The sequence below is a fragment of the Ochotona curzoniae genome, unplaced genomic scaffold (genome assembly GCF_017591425.1).
Source record: "Ochotona curzoniae isolate NIBS_2020 unplaced genomic scaffold, NIBS_Ocur_1.0 contig_46, whole genome shotgun sequence".
Taxonomy (NCBI): Eukaryota; Metazoa; Chordata; class Mammalia; order Lagomorpha; family Ochotonidae; genus Ochotona; species Ochotona curzoniae.
This window is the reverse complement of record NW_024466340.1, coordinates 9,505,518-9,524,885: the sequence shown is the minus strand read 5'-3', so window position 1 is coordinate 9,524,885 and position 19,368 is coordinate 9,505,518. Positions and strand designations below refer to the sequence as shown.

The 19,368-nt window shown below is 52.7% G+C and overlaps 1 protein-coding gene across 2 annotated transcripts; it reads left to right on the top strand.

Moving 5' to 3' along the window:
• The first annotated feature begins 2,092 nt into the window (after positions 1–2,092).
• Positions 2,093–19,149, top strand: ANKLE2 (ankyrin repeat and LEM domain containing 2). Of its 2 annotated transcripts, none has more exons than XM_040987179.1 (13): positions 2,093–2,270; positions 4,057–4,521; positions 5,413–5,619; positions 6,733–6,926; positions 7,010–7,198; positions 8,964–9,086; positions 11,016–11,082; positions 12,137–12,309; positions 13,398–13,504; positions 14,307–14,501; positions 16,469–17,056; positions 17,579–17,710; positions 18,222–19,149. In XM_040987179.1, the coding sequence occupies exons 1-13, from the start codon at positions 2,093–2,095 to the stop codon at positions 18,406–18,408; spliced, it is 2,805 nt and encodes a 934-aa protein (XP_040843113.1). In that variant the 3' UTR covers positions 18,409–19,149. The 2 variants fall into 2 exon arrangements, with proteins under 2 accessions (XP_040843113.1, XP_040843114.1); XM_040987180.1 differs by lacking the exon at positions 2,093–2,270 and adding an exon at positions 2,309–2,431 and having other exon boundaries at positions 4,051–4,521; positions 6,730–6,926; positions 14,307–14,497; positions 16,453–17,056.
• The last annotated feature ends 219 nt before the right edge of the window (positions 19,150–19,368 follow it).

The following is a 19,368-nucleotide window of genomic DNA, read 5'->3' as shown; positions in this document are numbered from 1 at the left end:
TTCCAGGGAGCAGTGACAGTGTCAGCCCTTGTGGATCCCAGATCAGTGAGGGAAGTATCCTCGGACGCACGTTTATTGGCACTGCTCTGTGGGTCCACATGTGGCATGAATGTGAAAATTGGGGAGTCTGGAAGCCAAAGGCGATGCCATGCCCTGTGTTGACCTGTGTGTAGGACCCCCAATTCCAAACATGGCCCAGTTCTTGTGGGCTCCAGCCATAGCTCATCCACATAAGGCCTGGGCTTGTGTGTGAGTGAAGGGCACCTTCCCAACCCCTGACACCTCTGACACAGCTTGGGGGTGACCTGTGGCCTTTCCCATGCAGTGAAGGAGCACCCAAGCTCCACAGAGGGACACCACCCCAAGACTGGGCCTAGTCAGGGATGTCCTTCTGGTGTGGGCAGCCTCTCTATGGCTCCCAGCCCTGCCCAAGGCCCATGGCTCAGGTCCTGTGTCCTGGCTTGGCTGGCAGCCAATACGTGTTCTCTCAGGGTGTCTGGGCTTGGGGACAGGGGCTCCTTCAAGACATCCATGGTGCAGTCTTTATGGCCAGGGGTCCTTCTAAACAAGGCAACGAATCAATGAAAATACAAGAGGAAAGAGGAAGATTCTCATGATCCCACGGAGTTACCCTGACTCCCCTGTAAAGAGTAATTCAAATATTCCATCTTGGCCCCAGGGGCAGCTTCCTGCTTCCCCTATCCCCAAACTTACAAATCCAGATGTAACCTCCAGGCGGCTTACCTGAGAACCTCACCCACCAACTCTTGCCCACTTCCCAATCACCTGTGACAATCTCGGTCACCATTCCGCAGGGCCCCGCTCGCAGCCCCTCCCAGTTCACGCCCCCCACACACACACCTTGCAGGCTCACCTGAGTGGCATAAAGGAGCCTTCCCCTCTATCTCTCCTCCTCTCTGTATATCTGACTGCAATAAAAATAGATAAATCTTAAATAAATAATAAGGAGCCTCCCCACGTGTGCCCTCCTCCCCCTTCTTTCCTCTTTGCCCTCATGCCACTCCCTCCCCGGTCGCACCGTGCTAGAATAAAAGAACCTCCTAAAGTACCTGGTGTTTTCCGCTTAAGGTAAAATAGGACTTGGCTGCGGGAATCCGCTGTGTGTAAGTACTTCAAGTGTGTTTAAAGCCCAACACCGTCCACTTCCTCGATCTGATGTGGAAGGCAGGGGCTCCTTTCAAGCAGTCCAGGATAGATTCGACCGCACCCCACAATCCTATCGGGGGCTAGGATCTAAACGTGTGAACGTGAGGCGCAGGGGGCGAGGAACTAAAAAAGTGCGCTGCTTATCTGCAAGTGGTCAGGGGTCAGCGCTCCACAAGCCCTCGCTGCAAGGCGCCGTTCGCCTCCCGAATGCCCCGGGCCTTCAACCCGCACCTCACCCTCCTTGAGCGCCACCGCCACGCCCTGTGACTCGCGGTCACCCACCGGCCAGTCACTGGAAGCCGGGACTGCGGAATCCCGGGAAACTCCCGTCCCTGCACAGCTCTTGGCTCTGGCGGTCCCCGGGCAGCTCCCCCGCAGGGCGCAGGGCGCAGGCCGCACCCCGACAACGGGCAGCTCCCCCGCAGGGCGCAGGGCGCAGGCCGCACCCCGACAACGGGCAGCTCCCCCGCAGGGCGCAGGCCGCAGGCCGCACCCCGACAACCGGCAGCTCCCCCGCAGGGCGCAGGGCGCAGGGCGCAGGCCGCACCCCGACAACGGGCAGCTCCCCCGCCGGGGCGCAGGCCGCACCCCGACAACGGGCAGCTCCCCCGCCGGGGCGCAGGCCGCACCCCGACAACGGGCAGCTCCCCCGGCGGGGCGTAGGGCGCACCCGACAGGCACAGGCCACGCCCCCAGCCCCACCCTCGCGTCGCCGTATTTTCGCGTCCGTGAGCCTCGCCCCGTGCGCGGCAACAGCGCAACTGCACCGCGCCCGTACGAGGACCCACTCCCGCGCCGAGGCTGCCCGCGTCGCTGCCTGGCGGCACGCTGGGGACTACAGCCGGCACTCCGGCAGGCCGGGGCGTGGGCAGCCCCGGCGCGAGGCGGGCGGCGCAGGACCCCGGGTTCCTCGGCGGCGGCGGCGATGCTGTGGCCGCGGCTGGCGGCGGCCGAGTGGGCGGCACTGGCCTGGGAGCTGTTGGGCGCGTCGGTGCTGCTGCTCGCCGTGCGCTGGCTGGTGCGGCGGCTGGAGAAGCCCCGGGGCCTGGGCCGCGGCGGGGCGCTCGGCCCGCAGCCCGGAGAGGCCGCAGCTCCAGACCCGGGTAAGGCCGGCCGGGACTCCCGCTCGGCGAATGGCAGCCCTGAGGGGCGGGCGGTGAGGACGCGCGGCGGACGCGCGCGCCCCTGGCCCAACCTGGACGACCTCCCGGCAGCCCCGGACTGTGCGAGTGCTGCGGGTGTCGGCGGGAGTACCGCGTAGCATGTAAGCGTGTGGTGTGGAGTGTGTGTGTGGTGTGCCTGTTGTGTATGTGTGTGGTTGATGTGGTGTGGAGTGTGTGTGTGGTGTGCCTGTTGTGTATGTGTGTGGTTGGTGTGGTATGTAAGTATGTTGTGTGGAGTGTGTGAGTGTGGTGTGCCTGTAGTGTAGTGTGTACTGTGAGTGCTGCATAGTGTGTAATCGTGTGGTGTGGAGTGTATGAGTGATATGTGCCTCTTGTGTGTGAGTAGATTGCTGGGAGTGTATTGAATATGCCACAATCAACCTTGGTTCTCCTTCCTGCGTCCATGACAGCCACCCTTGTGCCTCCCTGCTGTAGTCTGGGAGGGCAAGAGAGGGTCCCTCCAGTGCTGATGTAGGAGAGGGCTTCTCCTCAGGTAGAAGGCAAAACTGATGTCCACCCTTAGAGGCTGGGGTGTGAAGAGCTGTGGGGTCAGACATTGCTCATGTCTTGGGCTTATGGCTAAAGAGCTGGTTTTAGTCAAGGTAGGGTTTCCTTTTAATGGTGTCACAGGCCTGTCACAGCCTGCAGTAGTAGCCAGGGCTGAGCCAAGCCTCCCCATGAACCACAGGGACTCCAGTGCTTGAGCCTGCTTGCTGCCTCCCATGGTGTGAAGAGGCAAGAGACTGAACTGGAAGGAAGCTGGGACTTGAACCCAGGACTCCAGTATGGGTTCCCGGGTGTCCCAGGCAGCAGCTGACTAACTAGCCTATTCATCTGTCCCTGTTCGATCTCAACACTGACTGCAGGGCCCCAGTGTGGGTCATGCCTGGCAGCATCAGCATCCAATAGGGACACTAGTTCTAATCCCAGCTGCTCCATCTCTGTGTGGCAGGGGCTTGTTGGGTGGCCTTACTGTGACTGAGGAAGAGAATTGCCTCCTTCCATTCTGCCTCCAGGCATCAAGAGAAGTAGGTTACCATGCTCTCTGCTTCATCTTCGGTCGGTCATCTGAGTGACCTGTCACTGGGGCCTCCTGTTGCTGTGCCTGTCTCTCCTAACTCCCCTGAGTCCAGCTGCCACACAGCCCAGCAAGCAGGCATGGGGGACCCCATATAAGACCCGTAAAATCATTTGGTTTGACCTTGCCAATATGACTTCATCTGGGACTTGAAATTCAGTGAGTCTGTGGTAGGCTAATTTTTAACCTGTTAACTTCAGGATGCTTAAATACTCAGCCCTGGCAGAGGAAAGCTCCCTCCCCGAAACCCTGGTTGTGGTCAGACTTGACCAAGCTATGCGTGTGCCACTTATCCTCAGGGTTCCATCTGCATTGGGGTTGCTGTGCCTCTTGGCCACAGGGCTGCCGTGCATGAGTGCTTTGAGCTGTATGAGGCTCTCAGATGACTCTGGAAGCATTGGTACCGCACGGTGTACCAGTGACAGAAAAGTTCAGCTGTCCCTATAGCACAGGTCTCTAGAGTTAGTACTTTGCCAGCTGTGGAGTGACCTGCTCCAAGTGAGTGCACGTAAAGTGATGGCAACACACTAGAGTGAGGACACCAGGTTCTCAGAGCACCCAGAGACTGCTTGTCCTGGATCTGTGCAGGTGACTGCGGGTGTGCCGGCTTCACAGCCTGCAGCTTGATGTCTGTTCCCTTAGACCCAGGACGAATGACCATGGATGCTGTGTTGGCGCGGCTGAAACTCCTGAACCCAGATGCCCTGAGAGAGGAGATTGTCAAAGCTGGACTGACGTGTGGACCCATCACATCAACCACAAGGTTCATTTTTGAGAAGAAGCTGGCTCAGGCCTTGCTCAAGCAGGAAGGGTTGCTGTCTTCCTCTTTCCCCAGCTGCCAGGAAGCAGATGGCATGACACTCAGACAAGAAACACGGAAGTCTGCTGTGGGAATTCCAGATGAGCAGGCCAGCCTTCCTGAAGACAGAGAGTTCGGTTATGATGTGGGCTTGAATCCTCCCCCGGAGGAGGTTGTGCCATCCAAGAACTGCCCAGTGCCCTTCTGTGCTGCAACCCATGTCAGCACCCACAGAGCTGGCATGACAGCTACCAAGGAGCCGCAGCAGTACTATGGAGTCTGCCCTTCGTATGAGGACCTTCCTGTGAGAAACGGTAATGTGGCCATGGCGCACGGGTGCCACAGGACAGCGGGAAGGAGGATTGTCTTGAAAACTGATAAGTACTGATTAAGAAGGAGAATATTTTTTTTTAAAGATTTATTTTTATTATTTTTTTATTGGAAAGGCAGATATACAGAGAGGAGAGACAGAGAGGAAGATCTTCCGTCCGATGATTCACTCCCCAAGTGAGCCGCAACGGCCAATGCTATGCCGATCCGAAGCCAGGAGCCTCTTCCGGGTCTCCCACGCAGGTGCAGGGTCCCAAGGCTTTGGGCCGTCCTCGACTGCTTTCCCGGGCCACAGGCAGGGAGCTGGATGGGAAGCGGGGCAGCCGGTATAGAACCGGCGCCCATATGGGATCCCGGGCATGCAAGGCGAGGACCTTCACCACTGCGCCACCGCGCCGGGCCCAAGAAGGAGAATATTTTTAAAACATGTTTCTTTCCATCGGCCTACAACATCAGGCTTTCTACTAAAGCCATATAGGGACCTGTGTACTTGCTGTTGTCCACTGCCTTCCCAGGAGTGTTAGCAAGGAGCTGGATCCAGACTGGAACAGCTGGGACTAGACCTGTGGGTGTCCCAAGTGGTGCCTTAACCCACTGGACCACAACTCTTGTCCCTTAATGTTTGCTGGTATTTCCACAGATCATTATTTAAATCTTTAGTCCATCTGGAATTAATTTTTAATGTGTATAGTATCTCAGGACTTGGAATGTCTATATATGCACATGGTGTTTTTATACACATACGTGACTAAGGTTCTTTTGCAGGTAAAGCAGTGGACTCTGTACTCTTGTCCACACTCACATGAGCGAGTGGGCCAGGTAGACCAGGTGCAGAAGATACTTCCTAATCTCCTTTTGTTGCTTTTCCCATGCAGACCGGATCCATGTTTATGATGATAAAAAGGAAGCATTGCAAGCTGTTAAAATGATCAAAGGTTCCCGATTCAAAGCTTTTTCCACCAGAGAAGATGCTGAGAGATTTGCTAGAGGAATTTGTGATTACTTCCCTTCCCCAAGCAAAGCCTCATTCCCACCTTCTCCTCCGAGGAGTGCAGCAGGCCTCAACAATGGTGGACTCAAAGGTAAAGCAGCCTGACTGCTGTGTGTGAGAAAAGTGCTGTGTGTCAGGAGAGGAGGAAGGAGTCAGCCTAGTTTGGCTGTTTCAGATCAGAAAGGCAGACGTGGTCACAGAAGTCCACGTGTTTGCCTTGTGTGTGTTACGGTCTGGGTCCCTTACTGATATCCTGGCCCATGGGGGCCACGGCTGCTTCTGGAACAGGAAGCTGCAAAGCCAGGCGCCCTGTGGGAGTCATTCAGCCAGAAATCAAACTGCACCTTTCTACAACTCAGAGCTAGGGCCTAGTGGGAGGCCTCAGCCTTCTGTCCCCTGCCTTAGCTCACGGCTGTGCTGCCCAAGCTGGTGGGCTTCCAGAGGGACAGTTCCTTCTGGGCATTGAGCTCTCGTCAAAGGGTGTGTTCACCTTGCTTCCCTGCTGTCCAACCCAACCTTACTCAGCTGCTTCCTGAATGCAAACTAGATGCAGTTTGATATTTTCTTCTCAGTCTGTGGAAATTCCCTGGAGGAAAACATTTTTAGGCCTTCTCGGGTGCTATGATTGGAGTTGGGGCCGTCTTGTGTGGTATGTTAAGCTGCATTTTTTTTTTAAAGGCAGAGAGAGAAGGAGAAACCAAGACAATAGCCATAGTTGGGCTGGTCAGGAACCAGGAGCTTCCTTCAGGTCTCCCATATAGTACTTGCACTATCAGAAGTGAAATAGCCAGGACTTGAACCAGTGCCCAAATGAGATCCTGGCACCACAGGCTGAGGATTAGCCCAACTTTTGAAATAAATAAGGCTTTAGCAACAGCAACAATGGGAATCCTGTGGGTGGCTTGCCCACACTGACATGCTGTGGACATAATGGTTCTGGTGTGACTGATGATGCTGCTGTGCCGTCGTTGCCTGTGCTCCCTCTCCCCCGCAACCTCTGGACTCTGACCTCCCTTCAGGTTCACCCAGTGATCCCTTCCTGCTGAACTCCAGTCTGGTCTGGATGCTCTGTGCTGTGCCAATGGCAGGGCCTGGGTGGCTACTGACTGGTCTCCTAGATGGCTCATGGTCCAGGTGGGAGGCTTCTTAACGCCTTCAGCGTGGCACTGGCAGTGTGTGGAATGGCATTGTGTCTCCCCAGCAGGAAGTTTGTGTTTGAGTGAATCAGATGTAGTGAACAAAGAGCGGGCCAACAGCTACAAAACCCCCCGCACGCAGGACCTCACTGCCAAGCTGCGAAAGGCTGTGGAGAAGGGAGAAGAGAATGTGTTCTCTGAGCTTATCTGGAGTAACCCACGGTATCTGATTGGCTCAGGGGACAATCCCACCATTGTCCAGGTGAGTTTGCTTTTGATGCTGTCAGTGCTCCACGAGCAGGTAGTGTCACACAGAGGAAGCTCAGGACATGCTGTTTCTTCCAGGAAGGATGTAGGTACAATGTCATGCATGTTGCTGCCAAGGAGAACCAGGCTTCCATCTGCCAGCTGACCCTGGAGACCCTGGAAAACCCAGAGTTCATGCGGCTCATGTACCCAGATGACGACCTGGGCATGCTTCAGAAGCGCATCCACTACATTGTTGATCTTTATCTGAACACTCCTGACAAGATGGTGCGTCTCCTTCGTGTGTCTGATTTTGATGAGTAAGGGTAGAAACTGATATTGTACTGAAAGTCTATGTGCCTGGCATTACTGAGCGTTTCATGCCCTGTGGGTCTTAGTGTGCTGAGCACCCTCTTTGAGTATATTACAAAGGTGTTGAGTGAGAATCCACCAAGTGGATCCCGCTGGCCAGGGGCACCTGGCTGCTCTCACGGAGAATAGATGCTCCGGAGCCTTCACTCTTGGGCTTTAACCAGAGGTTGAACAGGTGGCAGAAATGCAGAAAAGGAAGTAAAAATAGTTTGAGGCCTTTTACTGTAGCATTTTATGTTTGTCATTTGTGTTTTCCACTGAGCATTTCATTGGACTATTCCCTATGGGATTAATTTTAATATCTTGTGTTTAGTGGTCACATCATATAAGAACTCTTTCTGAGATGATGTGTGTATTTTATATGAGGGAAAGTTCAGGGGCAACCCAGAGCTGATGGATTTGGCAACCTGGGTGCTGGAGGGAGTGAAGTTGCAAGACATGCTGGGTGTCTTGCGAGTCTCATTGTACTTCTTAAGTCGGGGCACTGTTGCTTTATTTAAGGGTGCAGTGAATACATTACATTGAATTGCAGAATTGAAAAGTGGAGTAACTTCAACAAGACAAAAAAAAAAAAATAAACAGATTGGCTATGCCAGCACAGTCATAGGAAATGGCCAAAGGAGACCAGTGACCTAAGGACATTGAGAAGTCAGAAGTATCCTCCACCCGTCATGGCCTTAGATGTTCCACACCATGCACACAGTCCTGCAGCAGGCTCATCTCCTGGAGGAGGTGTCACCTCCAGGTCCAGGGCTCAGTCCCACAAATGCACCAACCACCCGTGTGTCTCTTTCTGACAGATTGATCTGTCTGTAATAGAGGATGTTCTTGGGGCATGTTGTAGCGTCATGGGTTGAGCTGCCCTTGCTTGTGATACCTGCATCCCACTTGGCTGCTTCTGATGCAGCTTCCTGCTGGGAAGACAGCACATAATGCCCCAAGTATATGGGTCCCTGCCACCCAGATGGGAGACCCAGGTGGAGGTTCTCGTTCCTGGCTGCTGGTGCGCATTAGAGGAATGAAACACTGGATGAAAGATCTCTGTCTCCCTTGCTTCTTTTTTTTTTTTTTTTTTTTTAAGATTTATTTATTTTTATTGCAAAGTCAGATGTATGTAGAGGAGAGACAGAGAGGAAATCCTTCCATCCGTTGATTCACTCCCCAAATGGCTGCAACAGCTAGAGCTGAGCACTTCTGAAGCCAGGAGCCAGGAGCTTCTTCCAGGTCTCCCACGTGGGTGCAGGGTCCCAGTCCTTCACTTTGGACTGTCCTCGACTGCTTTCCCAGGCCACAAGCAGGGCCCATATGGGATCCTGGATGGGAAGCAGGGCCCATATGGGATCCTGGCACATGCAGGATGAAAACTTTAACCTCTGGGCTACCATGCTGGGCCCTTTCTCCTTCACTTCTTATCATACTGCCTTTCAAATAAATACGTCCTAGGAAAAAATTAAATGTTGCAGAGGGTACTGATGTTGAGTTAGATGAGTAACAGTGGTAAAAGATCTCTCCTGGGGCTGGCATGATGATCCTCCAGCCAATGGCTCTAACAGTGTGAGGCCAGGAGCTGCTTCTGGGTCTCCCCGAGGAGGGTCCCAAGGATTTAGGCAGCATGAGGTGGTGTGTCATGTTCAGCAAGGGTGTCCTGCGGATCTCAGTGCCTCTTCCACACCTTTCACAGGGCTATGACACACCGTTACATTTTGCTTGTAAGTTTGGAAATGCAGATGTGGTCAACGTGCTTTCTTCACACCCTTTGATTGTAAAAAACATGAGGAATAAATACAATAAGACACCTGAAGAGGTAAGTAATTATGAACATGCAGTTGCTGTGTAGCATTAACAGAACCACATGCAGCACAACTCTGTTGGAGTGACGGGGAACTGGATGAGAGTCATGTGTCCAAGGACCTTGAGGAGTGCGGCATCACAGAGCCAGGGCCAAAAAGCACCTGGTTTGTAGATGCTGCTTTCTGGTGATAGGTAGTTAGTTTTTCATCAAGTTCCCAGGCTCACAGAGGAGGTAAGAGTGGTACTAGTAGTGGTGGTACTGACAGTAATGCTGGAACTGCTGATTTGTGTTTAGCCCTTGTACCTGGTGCAGTGCTGAGACCTCACAGATTTTTCACCTGCCCTATGTGAGGAGTCCATGGAAGATGTATATGATTTGATTCACAGCAGACTAAGCTGGCACTTGGAGTCCAGATCCCACACTATAGTGACTGCTCCAAGTTATTTTTTTTTTTTTTAAAGATTTATTTTTATTATTTTTCCATTGGAAAGGCGGATATACAAAGAGGAAAGACAGAGAGGAAGATCTTCCGTCCGATGATTCACTCCCCAAGTGAGCGCAACGGGCCGATACTATGCCGATCCGAAGCCAGGAGCCTCCTCCGGGTCTCCCACGCAGGTGCAGGTTCCCAAAGCTTTGGGCCGTCCTCGACTGCTTTCCCAGGCCACAGGCAGGGAGCTGGAAGGGAAGCGGGGCTGCCGGGATTAGAACCGGCGCCCATATGGGATCCCGGGCGTGCAAGGCGAGGACCTTTAACCACTTGCGCCACGGCTCCGGGCCCAACTGCTCCAAGTTATAGCTACTTGGCTTCCATTCCAGCTCTCTGCTGTTGCATCTGGGGGCAGTGGATGTGGCCCAAGTCTTTTGGTTCCTGCCACCTTGATGGGAAACCTAGTTAGGCAGTTCCTGGCTCCTGGCATCTGGCTTCAGCCTGGAATGGCCCCAGTCATCTCATCTCTGTTGAAATGAGCCAGCGGATGAAGGATCTGTGTATGTGTTTCTCTCTGTATGTCACTCTGCCTAGTGAATCGATCTTGAAAAATGTTCAGAGCAGCTATGCCTAGTTTCAACATTTTTGCATCAAAATAAATGTCTTTTACTTCTGTTTTTTCCCTACAAACTCCTGGAAGTCTCTCCTGCCTGTGAGGCCAGAGCCGTGTGAGCTCTCAAGGTGGCCCAGGCACATGTACCTAGGGAGTGACACATGCGGCTGGGACCCTAAGAGCTGGAAGATAGGAGTGACTTGTACCACCACTTGCAGCTTTTGGCTGGCCTGGACCCCCTGCCCCTTTGGATAAAATTTGCCAGGAAATTGTACAACCAAGATTATCTGGCAAGACATATGCAAAATGTGACTTCGCTGTATGGGCCTGTTGTTGCAAGTAACCCACTTTACACTCCCAGCCCTTTAAGATCTTTGACTTTGCCTCCCAGACAGTTATGTTCATTTGCACTCAAAGTGTCAGTCTGTCTCCTAGGTCCCTCTTCACGCAGGATGTCATGAGAGGGTCACAGTTACCCGAGGGCTCAGGGCCTGATGCCTGCAGCCACAGACATGATACATCTGTGAGTTCTGTGGTAGATTTAGGCCACACAGATGCACAGAGCAGGCTCTCAGGCAGTGGACATACAGGCAGGCATGGATGTGCCGTGCACTCTGCCCTCACGTATTGGGATGTGTCTCAGTGCCCATTCCTAAGTGCAGGAGTACGAAAGGAAGCAAGCCCAGGGAGTTCCCCCAACAAGGACCCCCCCCACCCCCCCTCAGTCCCAGTGTAGGAACCTCTTAGCTGCAGACACCTGCTTAGCTCATGCTCTGATATAAAGTAGCACAAAGCTGCTAGGATATTTTGTCGACTTGAAAACTTGTTTTTTGTAAAATCACCATGATAGGATAGATTAAGATTTAGACTGTTCATTTGATCTGTTTGGTTTGAATAGGTTATTTGTGAAAGAAGCAAAAATAAATCCATGGAGCTGAAGGAGCGGATCAAAGAATACTTGCAGGGTGAGTGAGGGCATTGGTGTGTGGGATGTGAGACCTAGCACCTCCTTGGGGCAGCTTTCCCTCTTTGATTCCTTCTTTGCTATTGGCTGGTTTTGAGAGAACCTTCAGGTTTTGTCATTTGACTAGTGCTCATGGCTCCTTCTCCCACCCCCACCCCAATAATACCCATTTCTGGGATGGAGTGGCCCCAGTGGCCATGCCTTCTCAGGCAGTGCAGGTCTCCTAGTCTCGGGGTCTGTCAGTTTTACCTCTGTTTCCAGGTGCAGCCCTTTACTACACTCACTGTGTGTTGGGACTTCTCTTCCCACAGAGGATAGGAGTCGCCAGGCCTGTAGGGTGGCTGGTTGTGGGTGGGCTTCCCCCTTTCTTTGCTACTGAGTGAGCTCGTGGCCAACAGCAGACACAGTAAGTTCGAGGCCACCCCTTGCCATCTGATGTCTGCACTCTCCCAGCCTGCCTTGTCGCTGGGGAAAGCTCTGGTCTCCTCTTAAACCCGTGAGACTCTTGCCTGAATGGACTGCAGTGCTCAGGAAGGAAATGGACCCGAGGGTGCTGTGAGCAGAGGTGAGACCTAGAGACATACAGATGTATTGCCTGGACAGACAGACTGCTCTGCTCTGTGGGTCTCAGCCCACCCTGTCAGGCCTGCTGGGACATGTCAACATTAAGAGGAACTCTGTGACAATAATCAGATGAAGCTCTCTGTATGTGCCTGACTCACCTCTGAGGAGGCTTCCTGTCACTGAGGGGAAGTAGCCCCTGAAGCACACTGCTGTTGTCACTGGTTTAGCCTCATTTAAACACCTGGGGATGCTGACATCCACCAATCCCTCTCCCCTTCTATTCTTTCTTGTTCAGCAAAGGAAGAAAGCAGGGCTGGTTGACTTAAGAAAGTGCTACTTTGAGGCAGTCTTGCTTTGAGCCTGCATTTCCAGGACCCATGGTGGTTTATGCCCATGCCATCTGTTTGCAGAGTCCACCTCTACCCTTCTCATACCACCCTGCAGACCTGGCACACTGCTGGGCTGGAGCTGACCCCATGTCCCCCCCCCAGGTCACTATTACGTACCGCTATTGAGAGCAGAAGACACATCCTCACCCGTCATTGGAGAGCCGTGGGCATCAGACCAGACAGCTGCAACCTCTCACCATGGTCACTCAGGAGGTGGCCCCCGGGACCCTGTGCTGACCCTGAGAGCTTTTGCTGGGCCCATGAGTCCATCCAAGGTGAGCTGCTAGGGAGGCTTCTGAAAGCAGTTCCTGCCTGTCCCCACACTGTCCTGCTGTCATCCAGCCTGTTGATTTGTGCTTAGTAGAGACCCAAGTCGGGAAACCTGAAGGCAGCAAAGCGACCAGTGAGTTGGTGACCAGGGATGGGATGGGCACATCTGCTTAAGAAATGTTTGTTGCTGGCCATGCTGCTATTGGGTTAGCTGGAGAAGGTATGCTGAGAGTCCATAGGCCCTTCCCTGAGCACCTTGCCAGTATCGGGGTTCTCTACATTTCCCCCATTCCCTGGGCTCCTCTGGTTGCTTCTCCCTGTGCAAGGTGTTTCCCTTTTACCCATGTCTCAGCAAGAACCCATCATACTGAGTGGTGGAGTCCACCGTTACCCACGGTTTTTTTTTACAGATGTATTTATTTTCATTGCAAAGTTAGATATATAGAGAGGAGGAAAGACAGAAATATCTTCTGTCCGATGATTGACTCCCCAAGTGACTACAATGGCCGTAGCTGCGCTAGTCCGAAGCCAGGAGCCAGGAACCTCCTCTAGGTCTCCCACGTGGGTACAGGGTCCCAAGGCTTTGGGACATCCTCGACTAGCTTTCCCAGGCCACAAGCAGGAAGCTGGTTGGGAAGTGGAGCTGCCAGGATTAGAACCTATGCCCATATGGGATCCTGGGTGTTCAGGGTGAGGACTTAAGCTGCTAGGCCACAGTGCCAGGCCCATTTACCCACACTCTTAATGCTGCCTTTCCAGGTAACAATTTATGCAGCTGAACTATTCTATGCACTGATTTGCTTGTAATCTCATGACAGAAACTTTCCAAATACTTGCCACTGTAAAATAAGACTTGCGCTGAGTTAGGGTGAGTGCACGAGTGGCTGCTGTGTGTGCTGTGGAGGAAGACGTCCAGTGCTGCCTGTCAGCTCCAAGGCCACCCCTCGAGTGGTGCCCTCCTGGGCCAGATGTGACCCTCAAACCTGAGAAGAGCCACTCCCTTCCTGGGCCAGGCAGGCATGAGACACTGCCTGGGGCGGAAAGGGGAGGCTGGAGGAGTGTGTGCAATATGTGCTACACTTTGTTTTCCCAGGCAGAAGATTTTCGCAGACTCTGGAAGACTCCACCACGAGAGAAAGCAGGTTTTTTTCACAGCGTCAGAAAATCTGACCCAGAGAGAGGCATTGAAAGAGTGGGCAGGTACTTACGGGGACATCGCCCACCTAGTGTGCAGTGGCTGTGTGGCTGTGTTTATTTGAAGGTGGAACCCAAATTACAGCTTTGTTCAAAATAACAAACCTAGGAAGCATTACTGGGAGAGCCAGGGCCCTTCGCTTAGGATCCAATTCCTCATAGAGGTTACTGTGCAGTGTGCGATGCAGAATCCCAAGCTGAACAGGCCCTTCCCTGATCATTCCCGAGGGGCTTATTGTCAGGAGCGAGGTATTGCAATATGGCTGTTTTCCCAAGGAAACAGACTACTAAGATCCCCCCTTCTCTTGGTGGCTTAGAGGCAAGTGTGACTAAACATAGCTGGTCAGAAAGAGCTCACAAACGCAGGGCCATACAGTGCAGCTTCGCAGTGCTTTCAGAAGCTGTCAGGGGACATACCCAGTTTCAGGTCTTGGAACTAAACCTGAGAAGGGCGTGGCCAACACCAGCGTCAGAGGCAACATCATCTACAGCTGTTTCATCAGAGCATGCTCTTGGTGGAATTTGTGTGTGTGACCTTTCAGCTCACACATTTATTGGAGTGAGGATGTCAGGGCTGACTGACTGACTGAATCTATCACAAAACCGGTCTCAGGGTAGACTGTTGGGCCGATCCTGTTAGGGAAACACCGATTCAGAAAACACATTTCGGGTGAAATAAGGTTATACAACTATGTGCCAATGAAAGTAGAATTAGAACTGAGAGTTCCAGTGTTGCTTGAGCGTGAAGTAGCCGTGGCCATTTTCTGTGCTGTCCTTGAGTGTTTGTTCTAATTGTGTTTTCTTACAGGGAGCTAGCTCATGAGCTGGGGTATCCCTGGGTTGAATACTGGGAATTTCTGGGCTGTTTTGTTGATCTGTCTTCCCAGGAGGGACTGCAAAGACTAGAAGATTATCTTGCTCAGCAGGAATTGGGCAAAAATGCTCCACAAGAAACAGCAGAAAAGGAAGCCTACCTGGGGGACAGGACCCTGGCATCTGGTGAGTGCTGTGGCTAGGGCTGTGGCCATGCTAGCCCAGTGGGACTACTCCAACAGGAGACCTCCAGACCTCTTTCAGCATCGTAGTTTTCACATGACACGGACTCCTGTTCAAAGTGTATCGTGCACCCCTTTTCCCCCATGCACACACGTTGTACTGGACTGACAGCCTGCACCATCCAAGGGGCTGGTGCTGTGGTGTGGTGGTGAAGCCTCCCTTGTGTGGTGGCATCCCATGGGGCACTGGTGAGATTTGGCCTGTAACATTTCAGACCTAATTCTTCTTATTGGGTTTGTGTGTGATGCATGTTTGCAGTTAAACAGCCAGGCAGGCCCCTGGCAGAGCTCCAGGGTATACGTATCCCATCCAGAGCACACACCGCAACAGCAGTGAAAGGAAAGGCTGTGGTTGACTGAAAAAACCTAGACAGGACAGTGCTTTCAAAGTGTGGAAATGTGGGCCTGGCGCGGTGGTCTAGCAGCTTAAGTCCTTGCTTTGAACGAGCTAGGATCCCATATGGGCACCGGTTCTAATCTGGCAGCCCTGCTTCCCATCCAGATCCCTGCTCGTGGCCTGAGAAAGCAGTGGAGGACAGCCTAAGGCCTAGAAACACTGCACCTGCATGGGAGACCTGGAGGAGGTTCCTGGCTCCTGGCTTTGGACTGGCGCAGCACTGACCATTGTGGTCACTTGGGGAGTGAATCATGAGATGGAAGATCTTCATCTGTCTTCCTCTCTGTATATCTGACTTTGCAATAAAAATAAATCTTTAAAAACAAAAAGTATGGAAATACGCCCCAAGAGTGATATAGGTAATGGAGATGTTCTCCAGGGGACAGAGAAACAAGCACCTTACTGGCAGTAAGAGACACTTTTCTTATTTTTATTTTTCTTAGATTTATTTATTTTATTGCAAAGTCAGATATACAGAGAGAAGGAGAAAGATCCATCTGCTGATTCATGCCGCAACAGCCAGGGCTGAGCCAATCCGAAGCCAGGAGTCTCTTCCAGGTCTCCCACCCGGGTGCAGGGTCCCAATGCTTTGGGCTGTCCCCAACAGCTTTCCCAGACCACAAGCAGAAAGCTGGATGGGAAGTGAAGGGGCCGTCAAGATTAGAACCGGCATCCATATAGGATCCCAGTGCACTCAAGCAAGGACTTTAGCTGCTAGGTTACCATGCCAGGCCCTATTCTTTCTTTAGTAAGATTTATTCATTTATTTTGAAAGAATTGAAGGAAAGAAATAGTGTCTGTGCTGGATCACTATCCAGATGGCCGCACTGGAGCCAGCAGCTCCATCCAGGTCTCCCAAGTGGGTGCATGGGCCCTAGCACTTGGGCCATCAGTGGAAGGTTGGATTGGAAGTAGAGAAGCCAGGAAGTTGAACTGGTGCCATCTGGGATCCTGGGACTCCAGTTGGGAGCCTTAGCCTGCTACACCATAGTGCCACTGCCGTAAAGATGTTTAGCTGACAGGTGTGTGACCCTGGTGTCCTTGGGGTTGGCAGCACAGGCAGAACACTGCAGAGGCTGAGCCATGGGACAGGGCTGATGAGTCAAGGTTCATGTCAGTTCACTCCGAGTCACACCAAGGGGCTGTGGAAGGGGAGGGTGGTGAATGTCACACCTGTGTGAGGACAGGGCCGCCCCCAGGGCTGCTTCTGATTCTGTTGTAGACTTGAGGGGGCCAGTTCTGCATCTGGAACACATCAGCCTGGCTCAGGATCCACTGGTCAGAGTGGGAGAGGGGAGAAGGTGCGATTCACCCCACCATGTGGGATGCTTGGCCCACAGCTGTTCTTCGCCATGCAGTGTTCTGCCTGCCTTTTTTGGGAGTGAAGCGGGTGGTCTGTGTTCTGTCGACTGAGGCTTTGAGTAAAGAGCTGTAGGGTGCTTGGGTCCTGCAGCTCGGAGTAAGGCTTCCTGTCATGCCTAAGCCCTCCTTTCTTCTTGTAGACAGGGCAAAGGGCAGCAATTCCGTCTCTGTGGGGGCATTTCTAGATGAAGAGGATATGAGCTTGGAAGAAATGAAGAATCAGCAAAATGCAGCTCGAAACCTGGGCCAGCTTACAGTCTGTGCCTGGGGAGACTCATGTGGCCCCCTTTCCTTGGAGCAGAATGTGGCCTTGACAGAAGCCTTGGGCCCTAGCAGAGGCGCCAGCAGCAGAAACGGGTTCCTTAGTCCCAGCAAGGACCCAGGGGGCAGCAGACCAAAGGCCTCCCATGCAGGAGAAGACCTCCTGTCACCTCTCTCTGAGCTGACTGTGGACTTCAATAAGCTGAACTTGCAAAGTCCAGAAGGCAGCTTTTCCAAGACACCTGAAAAATACGTGGAAACCAAGGATAACAAGATGCCAACTCCCAGGATGGACACGGCAGAATGTGACTTGCTACCATCTCCACCTGCTGCTCACAGGCTCAAAAAGAACCACAGAGACATGGAGCAGGAAATGTCGGCTGGAGTTGCTGAGCTGCCCCTAGAGCCCAGCAGCCCCCCACACAAGGCCCAGGGCAGGTGTCCAGCCAGCTCCTCCCCTGACTCCAGGCTCTTCCTCTTTGGGTAGGTAGCTCATTTGAGGTTCCCCCTTGCATCCTCCCTCTCATGAGTGTGCCTGCTCTGCTCCCACAGAGCAGTAACTGTGTTGGTCGTGGGAATTTCATTGTCTGAATTCCTATTCCCGATCGTGGAAATTCCTGGCTTTGCAGCACTGCAGTTGAGAGCTGGATGTGCCATGATCAGCCCTTCTTGCCTCTCCTGCACTCGCCTAAGACAGCTGTCCTCAGCCATCCCCCTGGCTGGTCCCACAGTAACTCCCTCTGCAGACAGGCAGTCACTGGCCAGCAGTTGCTTGTCTTCTTAAATCACTTTGATCCTTGCACGGCCTGTGGGGCTGTTGGGGCCCATGTTGCAGCTCTGGTTCTAGTCTGGCTGCTTGGTTAATGTGCCTGGGAGAGCTCTAGTACTCGGGCTCCTGCCAGCCCGACCGTGGAGGGGGTAGACCCCCAGATGGGAGGTTTCTGTCGCTGGCTGAAGTCCCAGCTTCTAGTGAGACATGCTTTACCTTGACCATGTGCATTCTAGGGAGATGCCGTCCAAGCTGGACCGGGATGTTCTGGCAGCTCTGGAATGCACAGATGTGGACCCTCGGTGGTACCCAGCCGTGCACAAATGGAAGAGTGCTGTCCTGGGCTACTCACCTTCCGACAGGCAGAGGTACGGGGATGGGAACATGACTGAGAAGGGCCAGTTCTCACTCCTACACAGTCTCATGTCCTCTAACGAAGAGCTCCCCAGAAGCTGGTCTGGTCCTCAGGGTCATGGCCATAGCACAGCAGAGATCCCCAACTGGGTGGAAATGCAGGCCAGGGCTTCCATCTGGGGTCCTGTGGGAGATCTATGCCAGCCCATTTGTTTGAGAAGCAGATAAAGATGCAGGGGTCCCTTTTGCAAATTCCCCATTTAGATACCCACCAGCCAGGAACTCATGTCAGGACTCCTGCATGGAGGCAGGGACTCAGGCGGCTGAGTCAGAGTGGAGCCAAGACCTGAACTTGGGCACTCTGACACGGGCTGTGGTTTCCCAGATGTCCCCATTTGAGTTTGAACTTTTCCATAGCTCAAGTTTGGGGTTTAGAAGCCTCTCTGAGCCACAGCGGCCCTACCTGGGGCTCTCTGGAGGGTCACTGCCAGACGCACGCGTGGCTAACATGCCTTTCTTCCACAGCTGGCCAAGCCCTGTTCTAAAGGGGAAGTTCAAGTCTCAGCTGTCTGATCCACCCAGCAACAGTCCTGGGAGAAGCCCTGTGAAGCCTGGCCACACCACCCACTCGCCCAGCCTGGGGCGCTACAGCCCTGCCCACAGGAGCCACTTCTGTAGGATGGCACAAGTGGCCCAGCTCGCCACCCCTTAGGTCTGGGCAGCACCCAGTTCCATCATTTCCAAAGAAGTGAGGGTGGTGTATTTCATTGGTAAAATTTCGTTAAAAGATATTCTGAGTAATTTATCCATCCTTGCCTTGAGGGTACAAGAACTTTAGAAAACACCAATGTTCTTTGGAAAATTTACACTTCCTAGAAAATGTCAACATGCCGAACACAGAGACCACTGGGTAGCAGTGCCTGGGTTAGGAATGACAGAAAAGCGAGCAAGGGAGGAGGAACTGGCAGAACTGAACTGCTGGCTCGGATTTCCTGGGCTCTCCCTTCAGCCAGCCAGGATGCCCTGGTTATTGCTGCAGTCACCATTCAGAAAACGGAAGCCTTCCAGCCAGTGAGTAGTGAGCCAGCATGTACCAGCTCCTGGGCTCACAGTGTGTTGAAGATCAGGCTGAGGATCCCTGTGCATAAACTGGCATGTCGCAGATGGCCCCTCATGTGTCCCACCTTGTCAGGATCTCTGTGTGGCAGAGCAGTGCGTTGCAGGCATGGGAGACGGGGCTGAAGCAGAAGTCAACACTGACAGCTGAGCCTCGAGGCCCAGCGATAGCTAGCTCATCCACACAAGGTGAAAAACTGTAACAATGCTTTTGCTAATGTCAGTGCCTTTCTAAGTAATTTCCAATTTTTCTGAATTTGCTTTTTAAGACTACAAAATTGTCCTAAGTAGTTGTAACTAAGATAATTATTTTATTGGTAAAACTTTTGAGCTGAAATTGGAATTAAAATGCTTATTGCTTTAACGTAAGGAATGAGCGGGGGGAAACTGGGACCTGGAACTGACACTGTAAGTTTTCAAACTGAAGCTTTGCTGCACAGGGTATTTTCATTGGTGTAGTTGAGGTCTTAGGTACAGAAACTAAGATTCTAAAAACAAATTCAGTCAGAACATCGATACTTGGTTTCCTCAAATGCATAGGATACTGTCCTGTACA